General features: G+C 55.7%; 1 protein-coding gene and 1 pseudogene across 2 annotated transcripts in view; both read right to left on the reverse strand.

Moving 5' to 3' along the window:
* The window catches only part of LOC308058608 (hydrocephalus-inducing protein homolog), a 58,062-nt pseudogene extending 48,602 nt beyond the window's left edge, over positions 1-9,460 (reverse strand). Inside the window, exons 1-5 of the transcript in view lie at positions 9,447-9,460; positions 3,268-3,465; positions 1,809-1,834; positions 1,349-1,709; positions 1,101-1,185 (exon numbers count right to left, since the gene is read on the reverse strand). The product of the transcript in view is annotated as a hydrocephalus-inducing protein homolog (transcript). The remainder of the gene's footprint in view (positions 1-1,100; positions 1,186-1,348; positions 1,710-1,808; positions 1,835-3,267; positions 3,466-9,446) is intronic.
* A 1,590-nt stretch (positions 9,461-11,050) lies between these two features.
* On the reverse strand, positions 11,051-15,535 carry LOC308058657 (uncharacterized protein). The gene is made up of 2 exons (XM_080374774.1): positions 14,043-15,535; positions 11,051-11,220 (listed from the first exon to the last, which is right to left on the reverse strand). Exons 1-2 carry the CDS (start codon positions 15,023-15,025, stop codon positions 11,214-11,216), a joined length of 990 nt encoding a protein of 329 aa, XP_080230900.1. The 5' UTR covers positions 15,026-15,535; the 3' UTR covers positions 11,051-11,213.
* Between the last annotated feature and the right edge of the window lie 324 nt (positions 15,536-15,859).

A 15,859-nucleotide genomic window follows, 5' to 3' on the forward strand; every position in this document is an offset into this window, starting at 1 on the left:
ACTGTTTGCCTGTTGGCTGGTACTTGGCAAAGATAAACATTTTTAAGTGCTGCATGGATAATGGAGCAGGTGAAGCCAAAGACTCAGTGGGAATGAAGCAGAGAGTAGGAAGAGAGAAACCGAGGCACATTTTAATCAGGGACGAGGATATCTACAGCAAAGACTGCCCAAAACTCAGCGCAGATCACACCAGTGGCATCCCCCGGGTGCAGGCGCCCATGCTGCATCTTAGCAATGTTCCCAAGTTAAATGCCAGACCAGGAATGGTGCAGTACTCTCCCGGAATAACTGAGGGAGCACACCTGCATCCTTCCTTGCCAAAGGGTCTTCCATTTTCACCCACATCCCTGTCACAACCTGTTATCTCAGGAGATACTTGGACTTCTCTTGCTGTTCTTCCACCTGCAATATGCCTCGACAGCTTTTTTTTGTTGTCCACCTGTTTGTCCTCCCCAACAGGGAAATTTGGAAAGGAGGCGAATTCACCGTCTCTTGTGCACACTTCCATCTTCCCATCCCACCCTGCCCTCACGCATACCTCTTCCTCTCCATTACAGAAGAGTATCCTTAATTACACCCCTCCTTCTCACCTGTCTCTACTGCCCGTGCACTTACTGCTGCGTATCAAGAGAAACCCTTGCGCGTAGGAACGCGCACAGGGAGAGAACACCGAGCTCAGCTCCTTTCCTCCCTCCTGCCTTTTCCCACCAGCTTGCCCTTGGCACATGCCTCATTCCAGCAAACGTTTCCCCAGCTGAAGTTCAAAAGGTCCCAATTTCCCTCTTGACAGTGGAACAAAACCGCTGACATTTTTCGACTTTTCCATTCTCAGCTTTCTTGGGAAGTCTCAAAATGATCGTTTTTTTTCAAGTAAAGGTGGAGACCTTTGAGGGCACTTTACTCCGAACATGCTGTGGCTCTCCAAAGGGGAAGCAGAGCATCACGTTGTCTCAGGAAAACCTGAGCAGAACCCAACTAAGCTTAGCAGGAGCCTGAAGGGGCACCTAAAGGCCTCCCGCTGCTGATGCTAAATCAGCCTGCTTCCACTGCTGTTTCAAAACACCTTTCCTGAAGCGCTGTTACCGCTAATTATAACTTACTCCAGCATAAAGTGGAGAAGACCCCACCCCGAGCTCTGACAGCCCGTTCAGCTCTCTGTGCAGCTCACCCAGAGGCAGAGGTGCCCTGTGGAAACCGAGATTAACCACGGAGCCACCAGGACGCGGTGCACACTCGAAGGAAAGCACGAGGGCAGGGAAGAACTGTACAGCCCCCAACATTCCCAGCCGTGCAGGGCTTCCACGGGGAAAGGTGCTGACTAGAAAAGCTCCTTCCAGCGAGGTACTACCAACACACAGCCAAAACCAGGGGGAGAAACCTCAGCATGGGAAGATTTCCACCGTCTTGCAAAATAAAGGCGGTGAGACGTTTTATTCTGGATGCGCTGTGCTGCAGCAGGCCACTGGCTACGCTGTGCACCGCACGGATGACACTGCTCTCCAGTTCCAGCACAGGGTTAAACTTCCACATCCCAGCACTTACCTTGTCCACGTTCCTCAGAATCAGTGGCACTTCATAGACCTCATCGGGGACGTAGCTCTGAAATACCACCTCTGATGGGAAAGGCTGGAACAAGCTCTGTTCCGGGGCAACTGCCGAGAACTGGAGATGCAAAAGAGAGCAGAGAGTTTCAGCCGCGGGGAGAAAGACTCATCGGTGAGAGAATACAGCACCGGCCTCCAGCGAAGGACAGTCCCTTGGTGAGTACGCCTGCCCAGCTCACGCTAGGGGAACAGCAGCTCACCCACCTGTGTTCTGAGCAGACCAAAAGTTTCTGGGCCACACCGAGCAGGCTCAAGCGAGCAGCTCTTTTGGCAGGCGTTTCTCCAGGTCTCCTTCTCCAACAGGCAAGGCAGCACTTACCTCCGGCAGAGCCCTGGGCTAACACGGTCACACAGCTCCAGAGCACTCACTGCAAGAGCTGTAAGCACTCGTGGAGCAAGGGAAAGCCAAGAATTTACAGGAGACCCCATGGGAAACAATTTGGGGATCATCTTTACTTTGAGACACAGAGACCGAGCCCAACACACCCTCAAATCGCTTTTTTGACACACAGCCCAGAAACCAGGAAGAAGAGAAGACAGGCCAGAAAGGAACACCGCCGTTAAGAAAGCGACAGATGAGGTGGTAAGTTCCAGGTACTTTCCCAGCATCACTGGGCAATTTGAGTAAGGCTGGACTTGGCATCTCCTTTTCCCACGAGCTTTAAATGGATGCTTCATTATATTCTATTATTGCCATTTTATTTAATACCACTACAGAAGCAGGTCTGAAAACATACAGAAACAGCAAATGCTTACAGCGCCGAGGCGTTACTTTGAGAAAACTCCTCCCTGCTCTGCCTCCCCCCTTCCAGCTGAACTCTTCACACTCACAAGACACAGACACGTCTCCTGCTTCTCCACAGCAGTCAGGGTCGTGCTGAAGCCAGCGGCCACAGCACACGGCCGGTTCTGTGTGCGCTCGTCCGAGGCGTTCCCAACCTCACGCGCTGTCTAGGGCAATCCTTAACCAATTTGTTACAGGTCTCTCGCTGGCAGTTTTCCACTCAACAGCCTACCTCAGTCATCTACCCCTTTGGAACGTGTGTTATACTAAGCCGATCTGTAAGAAAAGCAGCTTTAAACACACGTGTAAATAAACATTGATCCAGATAAAGCACACCCACTCCCCTCTGCCCAGGGCCATTCCCCTGTGTACCTGGCAGCCTGAAAAATCTAACACCCTGTACGGGTCCCACTCGATGTTCCAACCCAAAGCATTCATGCAATTGCTTTAGCTACACCTTGAGTAGTTACCGTAGGCCCTCAGCCCTCAAAGGCCAACGCAGCCACCACTGAGGGCATCCTATGACCCCAAGCGTTTGACAGAGACTACACCCAACCAAGGGCTGGCTATTTCAGCAGGAAGGTGGGAAATTGCAAGCTTGCATCCTTGTGGCCTGCCCCAGCCTTCCCCCAGTATCATGCTTTAGCCACAGTAGCTCATCTCCAGCAAAAGCCACCAGCTTCAACAGAGGTTGTTTATATGGGCTTAGCGCAGGTCAGGACTTTGACATCTCACTGGGGAAAAATGTTTTACCTTTCCCCCAGCAGAAGGAACTCCACACCGGCAGCAGTTTGAAACAACAACAGGACTTAGTCACCAAGGCATTTAGATAAGCTGGAGGCAAGCCTGTCACAAGCACGCGCTCTCTTCAAATGTCACATCAAACAGCAAGGAAAAGGGCAAGAAAAGGCTACCTTATGATGGGACGCTTCGCTCATGTCTAGAAACTGGATAATCTGGGGTCGCCGCATCTCCCGAGTGCTGGCCAGCCTCTGCCTGGTGGTAAGAGACGTCTCCTTCAGGAGGGCAGAGGGAGTCAGCTGAAATGCAAAACACCAGCAAGAGCTACAGAACTGCCTTTATTCAGAAAGGCTTTTCTCCTTCAAGAGCCACCGATGAATAATTTGTGATCATAGCCGCTAGGATAGTCCTGGAAGTCCCATAATTACCTGTTGAAATATTTACCATTAGTAAATTAATGATAGAGAGCGCAATACACATGCTCCAAACAAGTAGCTTTGTCCCGTTAGCTTCTCCTTCGTGATTTGATGTGACATGTTGGGGGATTTTGCTCTTCGGGCATTTGTTTCCTTTCCAGTTTGGCTGGAGTGAGCCAGTGACCTTTGAAAAAGGTTATCTTTTCTGGGAGGAGTTATCAGAAATCCCTTAACTCCACCCTTGCACAACGCTCACAACCACCACACATGTGCAGATGTCACTGCTGGGTGAGTCAGGAAAGCAGAAAATCAGTGTTGTGCCAAGACTGAGGTGGAGAGGAATGGCTCCAAGTTTTAGTTATCTCTTTTTAATTAGCACTTGTTTTCTCTGTTTGGGCCTCCGAGACTCCTCGACAGCAGTATGCAAAGGTATCTCCTCGACAGAGCTTCAGCACCAGGTCATCTTCAGCCAGGTGAGCTCTGGTCAGCAAAAGGGCCGCCTGAGGATGGGGAGGAGGAATTGCCCTGACTCCGCTGCTGTCTGCAGCGCTGGATCTGTGCTCCACACGGGATACGGGACAGAACAACTGTTTTGGAACCTGTTCCATCTGGGACCAGCCATACCTCTCGAAACCTTCAGGCAGAGTTTGAGCAGCCCACCACATGCCCAGCTGCCTGGAGGGCAGGTATGGTCAGAGCAGCGCTGGCAAGCATCCCGACGTGACAAAACGTTACTGCCCACACAAAGCGGGCGGAAAGAAACACACGCTCATGCTTCAGCTATTCCGGTGCAATGCCCGGTACGTTCATTTAAACTGGCTCCAGTGGCACATCCAGACACAACTCTGGACTTCCCCTGAAGCAGCACACAGTCCATCCCCTACTGCACCATGGTCACCACCTCCGACAGAAGCATGGCAGCAGAGAGACGGGGAGGCGGTGTCCAGCTTCACAGTGCTGCCAGACAACAGGAGGGGCAGGTAGAGGACGGACGCGGGGGCAGTTTCCAGCCTTACACAGCTCCTACCTGGCCGCAGCAGGTACTTACAGTTGCGGGCTTCTCTGTCCCTCTGGCTAGCTTCGGATTACGAGGCACTACCACTTGGCTCGGGAATCTACTGGCCATCCTGGAGGACCCCGTGAACCAGCGGGGCTTTCCGGTGGCCATGCCTCAGTTGACCTGCAAGGAACAGCAACGGGACTTGGAAAATCCAGCATCCCCTTCCATGGCAGACCCAAAGGAGACAGCTGTGTCTCCGGGCTGTGGCATCCTTCATAACTGGAGAGCAGCCGGCATCCCCACCCTGTTTCATAATTAGACCATATTTCAGTGGCAGAGTTAAGACTGATAGAAGTAAAAGCGCAGAACAAACACTCCAAAACAGCCCTTTGCTGTGGGCGCAGTCCCACAAGCCACAAACACACATCAAAGACTGCTGGCACTTCTCATCTTCTCCCCCTCTTCCATGCATTTTGCAACTATTTGCTGGAATTATTATCCAAATCTCTATTAATACCCAAACTGTCCTTTATTACTCTTTAAAAGTTTTTTGGTGGGAACAAAGGATAAATGTCACTTCACTGCTTCATTTTGCAAAAACAGCTGACCCCATGTGACTTTGTGCCTGACCCTACTAAGTGCTCAGAGTATTATGAACAACCTTAAACCCAGGGATCGCTGCTGCCCCAAGCATCAAAATCAGACCGCTCTCCTACTTTGCAAACCAAACGCCCATCCTTTGTGCAAGGAGGTTGGTGATGTTTTTAACTAAGGGACCATAGAGTTCAATACTCTGATTAACAACTATGGTTTCTCAAAGCTAATTTGGTTAGGTTACAAAAATTATCCATCAAATATGACTCCTTCCAGGCATGAAATTACCATGCCCAAGAGCCTTTCTCCATGGAGAATGAGGGCCTTATTTTTCACTTACTAACACCCAAACTCTAGGCTCCCTACAGGCATTAAAAGCTGTAGCAGCAGAAATAAAAGCATGAAACCATTAAAGTCGCATGAGCAATTAGCTCAAATATAAATACAACAGATGTGACAGCTTGGCCACTTCAGGCTATCCTAATGGCAGTTCCTCTCAAGCATCCTTATCCTGCAGGCAGCATGGCTTAACAGGTCCCTGGGCCATCCTTCTTCTATCACCAGCCTGCTGACAACCTCCCCATCTGTCTCTCAAAAAGTGGGTGTGCAAGAAAGGGAAAGAAAACACCCCCAGAAAGTGGGTCTCAAGCACCGACAAAAGTCAAAGGTGAGTATGTACAGCATTTACTAAGCACTACTTTGGACGAGAAATCATTTCCCCTCCCTTTCTGGCTAACTGGACCAAGGAACAGATGGATGTCCCCACCTCTTTTTTTCTGGGACTTGAAAGACCAGTGGCCTCAAACCCAGCTCTACCCTAAAATTATTTTACATCCTGACGATAAGTAAAAAATCACAGATCCTACCCCCTCCTGCTTCCTCCTGTTCCGCATCACTTTTCTTCACGTGGACTTGCTGTACACGGCTAGACACCATTCTGTGCAAAGACCACCATTCCCTTCCCCTCAGGTTTGACCCACATCCTGCAAACAAGGCAATACTTTCAGCTCATTACTCCCGAAACACCACAGCATTGCGCATGTTCACGGTACCAGGCCCTTCATAGTTTCAGGGAACAACAGGGTTGCCATTTCCTTTTGTCCTTGCCAGGAACATGAGAGAACAGCACGGTCCTACAGACACAAGGGCATGCTGCAGCTGGAGCTCGGATTGAAAGCTAGAAATAACTATTCGTTAAGAGAGAAATCTAATGGGGATGATACAACACTAATCTGGGTATCAGTGCTTTATTACTGGGTCTTGAGAGCAACTGGATTATTTGTTTCAACTTTCTAACTATAATTTCACTTCACTTGAAACTAATCCTGCTCATCATGCCCACACCAGTTATTTCCAGAGGGCTTCCAGTCTGCATGCCCCCATAATAGTCCAGCAGTTTCCCCTACCCTCTAGCCCCAGAGTTAGGCACTTCCAGAGCCCCGCTTCCCTGGAGCCTGCAGGGACCAGCCTCCTGCATCAGGAGGAAAGCAGCAGAACTAAGAAAGCAGCCACATTCTCCTGCAGGGGCAGGACAAAACAGCAACCGCAACACAGCCCACCTCCAGCCACCACCCCTGGCTGCTGCACGGGGAGCTCCATCTTCCCCACCTCAGAGAGCCCTTTACCCCCCCCCCCCCCTAGAAATTAAGGACAGACTGCAACTGCCCCTCTGCTCCAGGCTCAGGGCACAGACGGCTCGGGCACCTCGACTGTGGGTTCAGAGCATGAACGCCCCAAACCTGGGCAGGGGAACCAGCTGCGCCAGGACACAACAGCTACCATCACCTCAGAAAAGCAATGAGGAAATATACCCAGGGCTGGGGTACAATTCCTGACGTGTCTCAGGAAACCCAGATGTGCCAGAGCAGGGTGCCAAGCTCCAGCCTCCTCCCCCACGCTCCCTTTACTCCAGTACCTACTACTACGGACTGCTGTGCTTTTGTGCTGTGCCTCACATGGCTGCCAGGGCAGGGTGAGAAGCAGCAAGAGAATTCCTGCCTGGCACCTTCTCCAGGGGAGCCGTGCTGCACTTTGCCAAGGTGAGTTTTTTTGGCTCTGCATGATTTCAAATGTGAGGGGTCTGTTTTCTCACCACAGAAAGCAGGGAGCAGAAATTTTGTGCTGTACCTCACATGGCTGCCAGAGCACGGTGAGAAGCAGCAAAAGAATTCCTTCCTAGCATCTTCTCCAGGGGAGCAGCGCTGCGCTTTCCCAAGGTGATTTTTTTGTTCTGTGAATGATTCCAAGTACGAGAGGTCAAATTTCTCAGAACAGAATGCACGGAGCAGAACTTTTGTGCTGTTCCTCTCATGGCTGCCAGGGCACGGTGGGAAACAGCAAGAGAATTCCTACCTGGAACCTTCTCACCATGTCCTTGCAGCCACATCAGGCACAGCAGAAAAGTTCGGCACCCTTCTCTCTGTGGTGAGAAATTGGACGCCTATACATTGGCAATCATGCAGAGCCCCAAAGAGTCACCTTGGCAAAGTGCTGCACTGTCCCCCTGGAGAAGGTGCCAGGCAGGAATTCTCTTGCTGCTTCTCACCCTGCCCTGGCAGCCATGTGAGGCACAGCACAAAAGTTCTGCTCCCTGCTTTCTGTGGTGAGAAAACTGACCCCAAAATTTTGCACTCATGCAGAACCAGAGCTGACCTTGACATAAGTGCAGCACTGTTCCCCCCTGGAGAAGGTTCCAGGCAGGAATTCTCTTGCTGTTCTGTACCCTGTCCTGGCAGCCATGTGAGGCACAGCAGAAAAGTGCTGCTCCCTGCTTTCTGTGGTGAGAAAATGGAACCAAAGTTTCTGCACTCCTGCAGAGCCAAAAGAAAAAATATATCTTCGGAAAGTGCAGCAGTGCTCCCCTGGAGAAAGTGCCAGGAAGGAATTCTCTTGCTGCTTCTCACCCTGCCCTGGCAGCCATGTGAGGCACAGCACAAAAGTGCTGCTCCCTGCTTTCTGTGGTGAGAAAACTGACCCCTTTTCATTGGCAATCATGCACAGAAACAAAAAAAAATCACCTTAGAGCGCAGCGCTGCTCCCATAAAGAAGGTACCAGGAAAAAATTCTCTTGCTGTTCTGTACCCTGCCCTGGCAGCCATGTGAGGCACAGCACAAAAGTTCTGCTCCCTGCTTTCTGTGGTGAGAAAATGGAACCAAAGTTTCTGCACTCCTGCAGAGCCAAAAGAAAAAATATATCTTGGGAAAGTGCAGCAGTGCTCCCCTGGAGAAGGTGCCAGGAAGGAATTCTCTTGCTGCTTCTCACCCTGCCCTGGCAGCCATGTGAGGCACAGCACAAAAGTTCTGCTCCCCGCTTTCAGTGGTAAGAAATTTCACCCAAGCATTTTGCATTCATACAGAACCAGAGCTCACCTCGGCAAAGTGCAGCGCTGCTCCCCTGGAGGAGGTGCCAGGAAGGAATTCTCTTGCTGCTTCTCACCCTGCCCTCGCAGCCACGTGAGTCAGCACTAAAGTTCTGCTCCCCGCTGTCTGTGGTAAGAAATTTGACCCAAGCATTTTGCACTCATGCAGAACCAGAGCTCACCTCGGCAAAGAGCAGCACTGTCCCCCTGGAGAAGGTGCCAGGAAGGAATTCTCTTGCTGCTTCTCACCCTGCCCTGGCAGCCATGTGAGGCACAGCACAAAAGTGCTACTCCCTGCTTTCTAAAGTTAGCAAAATTGACTGTCCACAGTTGCACTCATGTAGAGATAAGACTTTCTTACTCAAAAGCAAAACCCAAGAAGCCACGTAGCCTTGGGAACTCCCTTGTCCTTCCGTGTGGCTGGTGACTTCCCATGGCTCTTCCACAAGGCAGGACAAATAACCATGAATTTGGAAGGCCACATTAGTTCAAGTACACTTAGTCCTCTGGCAGTCACTACTCATGGGCCAGCGGTCCTCTCACCCCTCCACAGATCTGCCTGTTAGTCCTCTAGCAGTCATTCTCCATGGAGGGACCACAAGTCCTCCATACCTACCCGCCAGCTCACCAGAAATGAGTCAGACCATGCCAGAAGTGACACTGCCTGACCCGCACGAGATATATTAGATCAGTAACGATGGTTTCAAGACAGAAAAAACACCACCATCCACCAGCACAGCAGAAAAACAACCAGAAGAAACTTCGTACACAAACCAAAGGCACCCATCCATACTTTACAAAGGAAAAAAAAGCTGAAAAAGGCACTCTCCACAAAAAAACCCACCACACAGATCACAAGATAAGATAAAAATGCCATAACCCCAGGAACGCAGGGCCAACAAACACAGATTCTGTCCATAACAGTAACACACTGTGACACTAACTCACCTGACCTCTGGCATACTTGACCTTGTTGCCCCCAAACCCCAGCACATTGTAGCCCTAAGGCAACACAAAATGGAACACAAAGTCCCTGGAGATCTCCGCCAGGGCCTTCAGGTGGTCCCTGACCTCACAAGTGAGAACAAGATGGAGGCATCGGGACAACACCGGCATGCGTCTTCACACCCTGGAAAAGGGCCTGAGATAAACGCTCCTGGGCAGAGAGGCTGAGGCACTTGGAGGCTTTGAGCCAGCCCTCCACCATCACAGGGCTTCAGCTCATCATTTCTGTGTCAGAGCCACCAGGCAGGTGGCCCCATTCTCCCTGAGAGACCGCTCAGGGCACCTGTACCCAGCTCCAGGGGGCTGGACACACAGCCTCGGATCCATGGGGGGGGAGGGGTGCTTTAATCCTGGGAGCAGGATTTCTGACAGTGCCCCTGGGGAGGAAAGCCTCCTCAGGCCTGGAAGCCTGAGAGACGTCCCTGCGCTGCTCCACATGTCACCAAAAGCAGGGGCTGAGGAAGGCTGCTTTGGGGCCCGTCGAGGGAACCAGCTCCCCTGGGCTGCTCTGTGGCCACCAGCTGCTGTTGCTGTCGCGCGGGTCTCAGTGCTGCTCTGCAGTCGGCCGTCACCTCCCCGTGGGACACTCCCCAGCGCAGCACACGTCTGCACTGGCTCTCCCTGGGGACAAAGATCACAAGCGAGGGATGGGCTTGGCTTTGTCCCCAGTCCCAGGCTGCCACCAGAGAGACCTGCCACCCCCGCCCCAGCTGTGCGATGTGGGCACCACGTACAGCTGCAGATGTGGGTCAGGGCAGCTGTGGGCAGGGGGCAAGCCCCGTGGCGGTGTCCCCGGCGCTGGCAGCAGGCAGAGCTGGGGAGAGCGAGGGGCAGCCCAGGGCAGCCGGCAGCCGGCGGCGGGGCCCGTCAGGGTGCAGCACCCTCAGCAATGCCCGGCTCCGTGCGCCTCGGCCCCAGGGCTGCAGTGCAGGGCTGGCCCCAGCTGGGGCTGGGCTGGGAACAGGCAGGCAGGGCCCCTGGCAGCCCCGGCACGCACCTGCTCCCTGCATGGGGCAGCCTGGTCCTCTGCAATCGACCCCGTGGCATCCAGAGAAGAGCCCTGCCCTGGGCCTGAGCCATCGCTGCAGGGATGAGGCCTTCCTCGGCATCCGTCCCTCAAATCCCTCCCTCTGGCCCCCACGGTCCGTCCCTAAAACACTTCCCCTTGCCCCCAGTCCCTGAGGGCCCTGAAGGCCGGCCACAGCACTTGGTTTCAAGCCTGAGCTGGTCATGTCATGGCTGTTCTGGAATGTGGTACAGTGAAAGGAGAGAGAGAAAGGGCAAATTTTCCCCCTCGGGGCGGTCAAATGCTGGCAGAGGTTGTCCAAGGAGGTTGTGGAGTCTCTGTCCTTGGAGATCTTCAAAGGCCAAGGGCACACAGTTCTCTGCGACCTGCTTGAGGTGAGCGTGCTGGAGCAGAGGGCTTGGCCCAGAGGACCTCCACGGGTCCCTTCCAACCCCACCCTCCCGTGTGGCTCTGTGCTTTGCTTTTCCTCCTAAAGCCCCTCAGCTCAGCCCCGATGCCCGCTGGAAAGGGTGCTGGGGAAGGGACGATCCCAATCTCCTCCCCGAGGGTCCACCCCAGCACAAGCGCTCCCCACTCCACAAGACCCTATGGCAGACACAGTCAGGAGAGGGAAAAGATTCTTTTATTGTCAACAGCAGCTGCGGGGGCCCAGGAGTCACAGCGGTTCAGCCGGTGAAAATCAGTCAGCACCTGCAAGGACAGAGTCAGAAAGCTCTGATAAACCCCCAGAGGCAGGAAGAGGCAGGATTTGGTTCCCCCCTCTTTGGAGGACGCTGTTTCCGAGGAATTCCTCATGGCCCAGAAGGGAGAGCTCTTGCTGGCCTCCACTCGAGGCCGGCTCCGGTGCCTTCTCCCCAGGGGTGATGTCCCTAGGGCGCTGTGCGTGCACAGGGATGCTGACAGTGCCCCTGTGCCACACAGCAGGGCTCGACGGGGAGCCCCCAGGGAGCTGCCGTGGGGCTCATCCCAAACCCTGCTCAGCACCAGCCCTCGCCGGCCCTTGCCAGCCAGCTGGGCTGACTTAGGGCCGTGTTCAGAGCTGGGAAAGATGGGCAGCAGCGCCTGGTACGCACCCGGCCTTCCTGACGTGCTGCAGCTTCCTGCATTCTCTCAGGTTTGGGTCCACGAAATCATTTCCCCTCTTCTCCTTTTTATTTGTGCTTGGCTGTCCCTCTCCTCTGCCCAGGCTTCTTTTCTCTTCCTTTTCCTTGACTTTTCCTTCTCCTGGTGGGAGCCTGCAAACCTTTCCATCCCACAGCGTGATGAGATGGGGAAAGCCCCAGGCCCCTGCAGTGAGCTCTCAGGTCAGGCAAGGGGAGCTCTTCCTACCTGGTTTCCTGGGGCAGGCTGGTCAGTTGTGGCAGGCATGCCAGGGACTCTGCCGTGCCCTCGGGGGTGCCTGGAGGCAAATCTGGAGGTGCCTAAACCAGAAATTTGGGAGGTAACGGGTGGCAAGTGACGGCCTGGGGTAGTGAGGGCCTGACTGCCAAATTGCTGTATGAGCTCTACAGAGGAGATGCTGGTTTGCATCATGCACATTTTGCACAGCCCAGCCAACGCAGCCTAGACTTGATGAAGCTGCGACGGAGTAGGATTTGAGCAAAAGCCCTCTCAAGGTGGCAGCTACTCCTTTCTGTCCTTCTGTGGGTGTTTTGTAGGTATGTTTTGTTTGATGAAGCAGATCATACTTAATGAAGTGCATTCCAGAAACAGCCTTTCCAGTTTTCCTTAACACGTACCACTCTGGGGGGAGAGGAGGAGCCCCAAAGGCACAAGAGAGCGGCTGCCAGGAGGAGGCCCAGCGGCTGCTTGGCCTCCTGGGAAATTACTGTCCCACTTGAGACATGTTGCCCCAGTGTCTGTGGAGCTGCCGTACCTCTGCTGCTTTGGGCCCTGCCCCTGTGTCTCCCCCAGCTCCTCTGTCGATGTCCAGCAGAGAGGCGGCTGCATCCAGAAAGGCTTTTGCTGGATGCTGGGTCTCTGCTGTGCCTGCAGGGCCACTTTGCTCTTCGCACCGCAGCTCTGGAAAGCAAAAGCATGTGCAGCAGCGTGACTTCTTGGAAGTCAGGAACACCTAAGCAAAGCCCAGCCGAGCCCTACACCACTTGTCTCCTCAACGTTGAGGTTTCTGGCATCCCAAGCCCCAGTGTCTGTGACAAGCCTCAGTCCCGCCTCCTACCTGTGCGCCTGTCCATGGGTGCTGGCACCTCCTCGGCTGATGGAGGGGAGAGGCTGGCCATCTCCTCCCCAAAGATGTCCCCGCAGTTTTCAATGAGGAACTCCACCAGCACGTTCACCTGCAGACATGAAAGCCTTGGTCTCAAGCCAGGTGCCTGCAGACGTGTCAAGCAGCCTTTCCCGCTGCTGACCCTTCGTCTGCGCAGGTGGCTGCGGCTGGGGGTTGCTCTTCCAGGCACCCAGCCCACCAGCCCTGGCTCAAGGGAGGAGGCAGCCAGGGACCTCTCAAGAGCCAAGCTCCGATGGGCCGGGAAGGCAGCACTGGCTGCTGGGTAGGGCGTACCTTCTCGGTCACCGCCAGCATGGCCTGCAGCGGGAGCAGGTCCTCGTTGGGTGGGCTCAGCAGGTTGGGCCCGATGCAGATGGCCAGGTTGCTGCAGCTCATTCTGCTGGTGGCTGCGTTGTTGCCGATGTGCTGCAGCAGGGCCATCAGCCACTTCAGGAGGAGGAGGTTGGCCGCAGGCAACTTGTTGGCCACCCTGAGGGAAGAGGAAGACAAGGCTGATGAAGCAGAGGGTGCCCACAGCCGTCCCTGCAGCTGGCCCCAGGCGGGTGGGAGCCAGCAGCCGTGTTGCACAGCTTTGCAGCTGCCCGAAAAGACAGCTTTCTGAGGAGCCCGTGCCTTGGCAGGCAGGTCCCAGAACTCTCCCGGTCCCTGCTCACCAGGCAGGCTGCTGCCCACACTTACGCTTTCAGCTCCTCCACCTTGGCCTGCTTGCTGGCCCTCTCCATGGCTGCCATCCAGTCCTCGTAGAGGTCGATGAGGAGGAGCTTGGTTGGGATGCTTCGCAGGAAGTCCTGCAATGCCAAGGGCTGCAGGTGAGCCTTTGAACGCTGCAGGCCAGCCAGGAGCTCCTCCAGCTGCAGGTCAGAAGCGCTCACCTTCAAGATGACGGCCAGCAGCAGCGCAGGCTGACTTCCCATGTCAATGTCCTTGCCGCGGTCCAGGGCCTCGCGTAGCTGCCGAAGTTCTGTGCCGCCGGCAGCTCTGCGGAATATCCCCTCCGTCGTCGGTCCTCGCTGGCGCAGGACAGCCAGCAGCTCCTGCAGGAGAGGCAGGAGGCCACTTGCTTGGCTGAAGAACCAAGCGGTGGCAAGGACCAGAGCTCTGCCCCAGACGTGGTTGCCTAAGCGCCACAAAGGTCCGGGACCAGAAGCAGGTTCTGGGGGTGCAGAGCCCAGTGCCCTGTCCCCGCAGCTGCTGGGGACACGCAGGCCCTCTCCAGAGCAGCCGGAGGGAGGGCTGGGGACCCCGTCTGTCCAGGCTGGCTTACCTGGATGGGCCGGGGCAGCGTGTTGTCCTCCCCACAGAGGGCTGCCAGGGGCTGCCCAAAGAGCGCCCTGCTGCAGCTGGAGGCCGCCTGCCCTGGCGCCTGGGCAGCGGCCGGGGTGCGCCGCAGGGTGAAGGGCCAGGGCAGCCCCATCCTCCTGCTGCTGGTGCTGCTCCCGCTGCTGCTCCCTCCTGCTGCAAAGGAAAACAGAGTAAGACACCACCAATGGAGACCCCAGGCCAGCGGTCCCAGCGCCTGCCCTGCCCTGCGCTGCCCCGCCTGCAGCACGGTGCTGTGTGGTGCGGCAGGATGGGCAGGGAGGCAGCAGCTGGATCCGCGGCTGTGGCTCGGAGGTGTTGACTTAGAGGCTCTTGAGAGCCATCGTGCCACGGGGTCAGCCTGTGACAGCCTTCGCCCTGCCCTCCTGCAAGCTGCGGGCTGCAGCAGAGGCTCCGTGTCCCCGCAGAAGCAAGTCCAGCAGCCGCGGCCCAGCAGTTGTCCTTGTCCGTCCAGGTGACATCCTTCCGTGGGCTGCCCAACCTGCATGGCGACACTCGGGACAAGTGAGCACAGCATTGCAGGAGGTTGTCTTGCTTTCCCAAACTCACCTGGTGCGGGGCAAAGTCCCCCTGCGTTTGCAGATGGGGCCGTCGCGGGCCCTTGCTTGGGATGAGCCTGCAAGAACCAAGAATCAGGCTGTGCTTGCAGAGCAGCCCCGCAGCAGAAAGGGCCACCAGCAGCCTGAGCGCGGCAAAGCTGGGACCCTCTGCCCTCCCGGGCTCTCTTCCCCATGTGGCAGGGTTCCTCCCAGTGTCACCAGTCAGAACGTGCTGGCGTGCTGCTGGCTTCCCAAAACCCTCTGCTCCCTGAGTGGCACCGTCAGACCCTCTGTCCCTCCCACACAAGGTCACCCCAGTCCCTGCGCATCCCGGCGCAGCCAGAGGCAGGTGCAAGGCAGCCATTCTCACCTCTGCCTGTGCTTCCATCAGCCTCTCCAGGCTCCTGGCGTGCAGTGTCCTCCACTGGGCAGGAGAGAAGGAGGGGAAGAAGGTGAGCAGCCATGGCTCTGCTGCTCGGCTGCAGGAGCAGTGCTCGGGGACAGGGCCCAGAGCAGAGAGACACTCACGGCGTGGCGGCGGCTCAGCTCCTTCTCCAGGAGCTTGATGGATGTCAGATGGGTGACGCGGGCTCCCTTGCGTCCTTCTGGTGTCCTGTGCACCGGGAAGGGAGAGGGAGAGAGCTGGGTGAGCCCCAAGCCGTCTCTTGTCTCTTGTCAGGCAGCTGTGCCCGAGAGCTGCTCGCAGCCACGGGGGCACCTTCCCCAGCTGGGGGCTGTGTTCCCCCGTCCGTCCAGCTTCTCCTGGAGCATCCCCCCGGCTTACCCCAGCAGTGTGGCCACCCACAGCTCCTTCAGTGCCTGGGATCTGCAGGTAGAGAGGAGAGAGAGCGTCAGGCCCTGCTGCCCCCAGCCCTGGGCAAAGGTGGGTGCCTGCACAGCCCTGCCCCATGGGGCAGGACAGAGGCACTGTCCAAGCCCTGGGTCGCTCTGTCCTGCCTGAGTGGCTGCGTTTGCCCTTCCCTTCTGGGGACCAAAAGGTGACCAGGGGATGCAGGATGGGGAAACATCCCCCGTCCCTCCCTCCCTGCCACCGAGCTGCCTGCTCCCTGCCCAGGCTCTGCACGCAAGGCAGAGGCCAGTATTCACGGGATGGCGTGGGCACGGCTGGGAAGCTCTCCTGCCCGACCACGACTCACCCAAAAGTGGCGATGCAGGAGCCGGTGGGCCAGGTGAGGATGACAGAGGTGCTGTCCTCATCGGT

This window comes from Falco punctatus (genome assembly GCF_963210335.1).
Source record: "Falco punctatus genome assembly, chromosome: 2".
Lineage (NCBI taxonomy): Eukaryota > Metazoa > Chordata > Aves > Falconiformes > Falconidae > Falco > Falco punctatus.

Excerpts from the sequence above, each read along its gene's own strand:
- LOC308058657 (XM_080374774.1), bottom strand. The coding sequence starts at position 15,025 with ATGGAAGCACAGGCAGAGGTGAGAATGGCTGCCTTGCACCTGCCTCTG.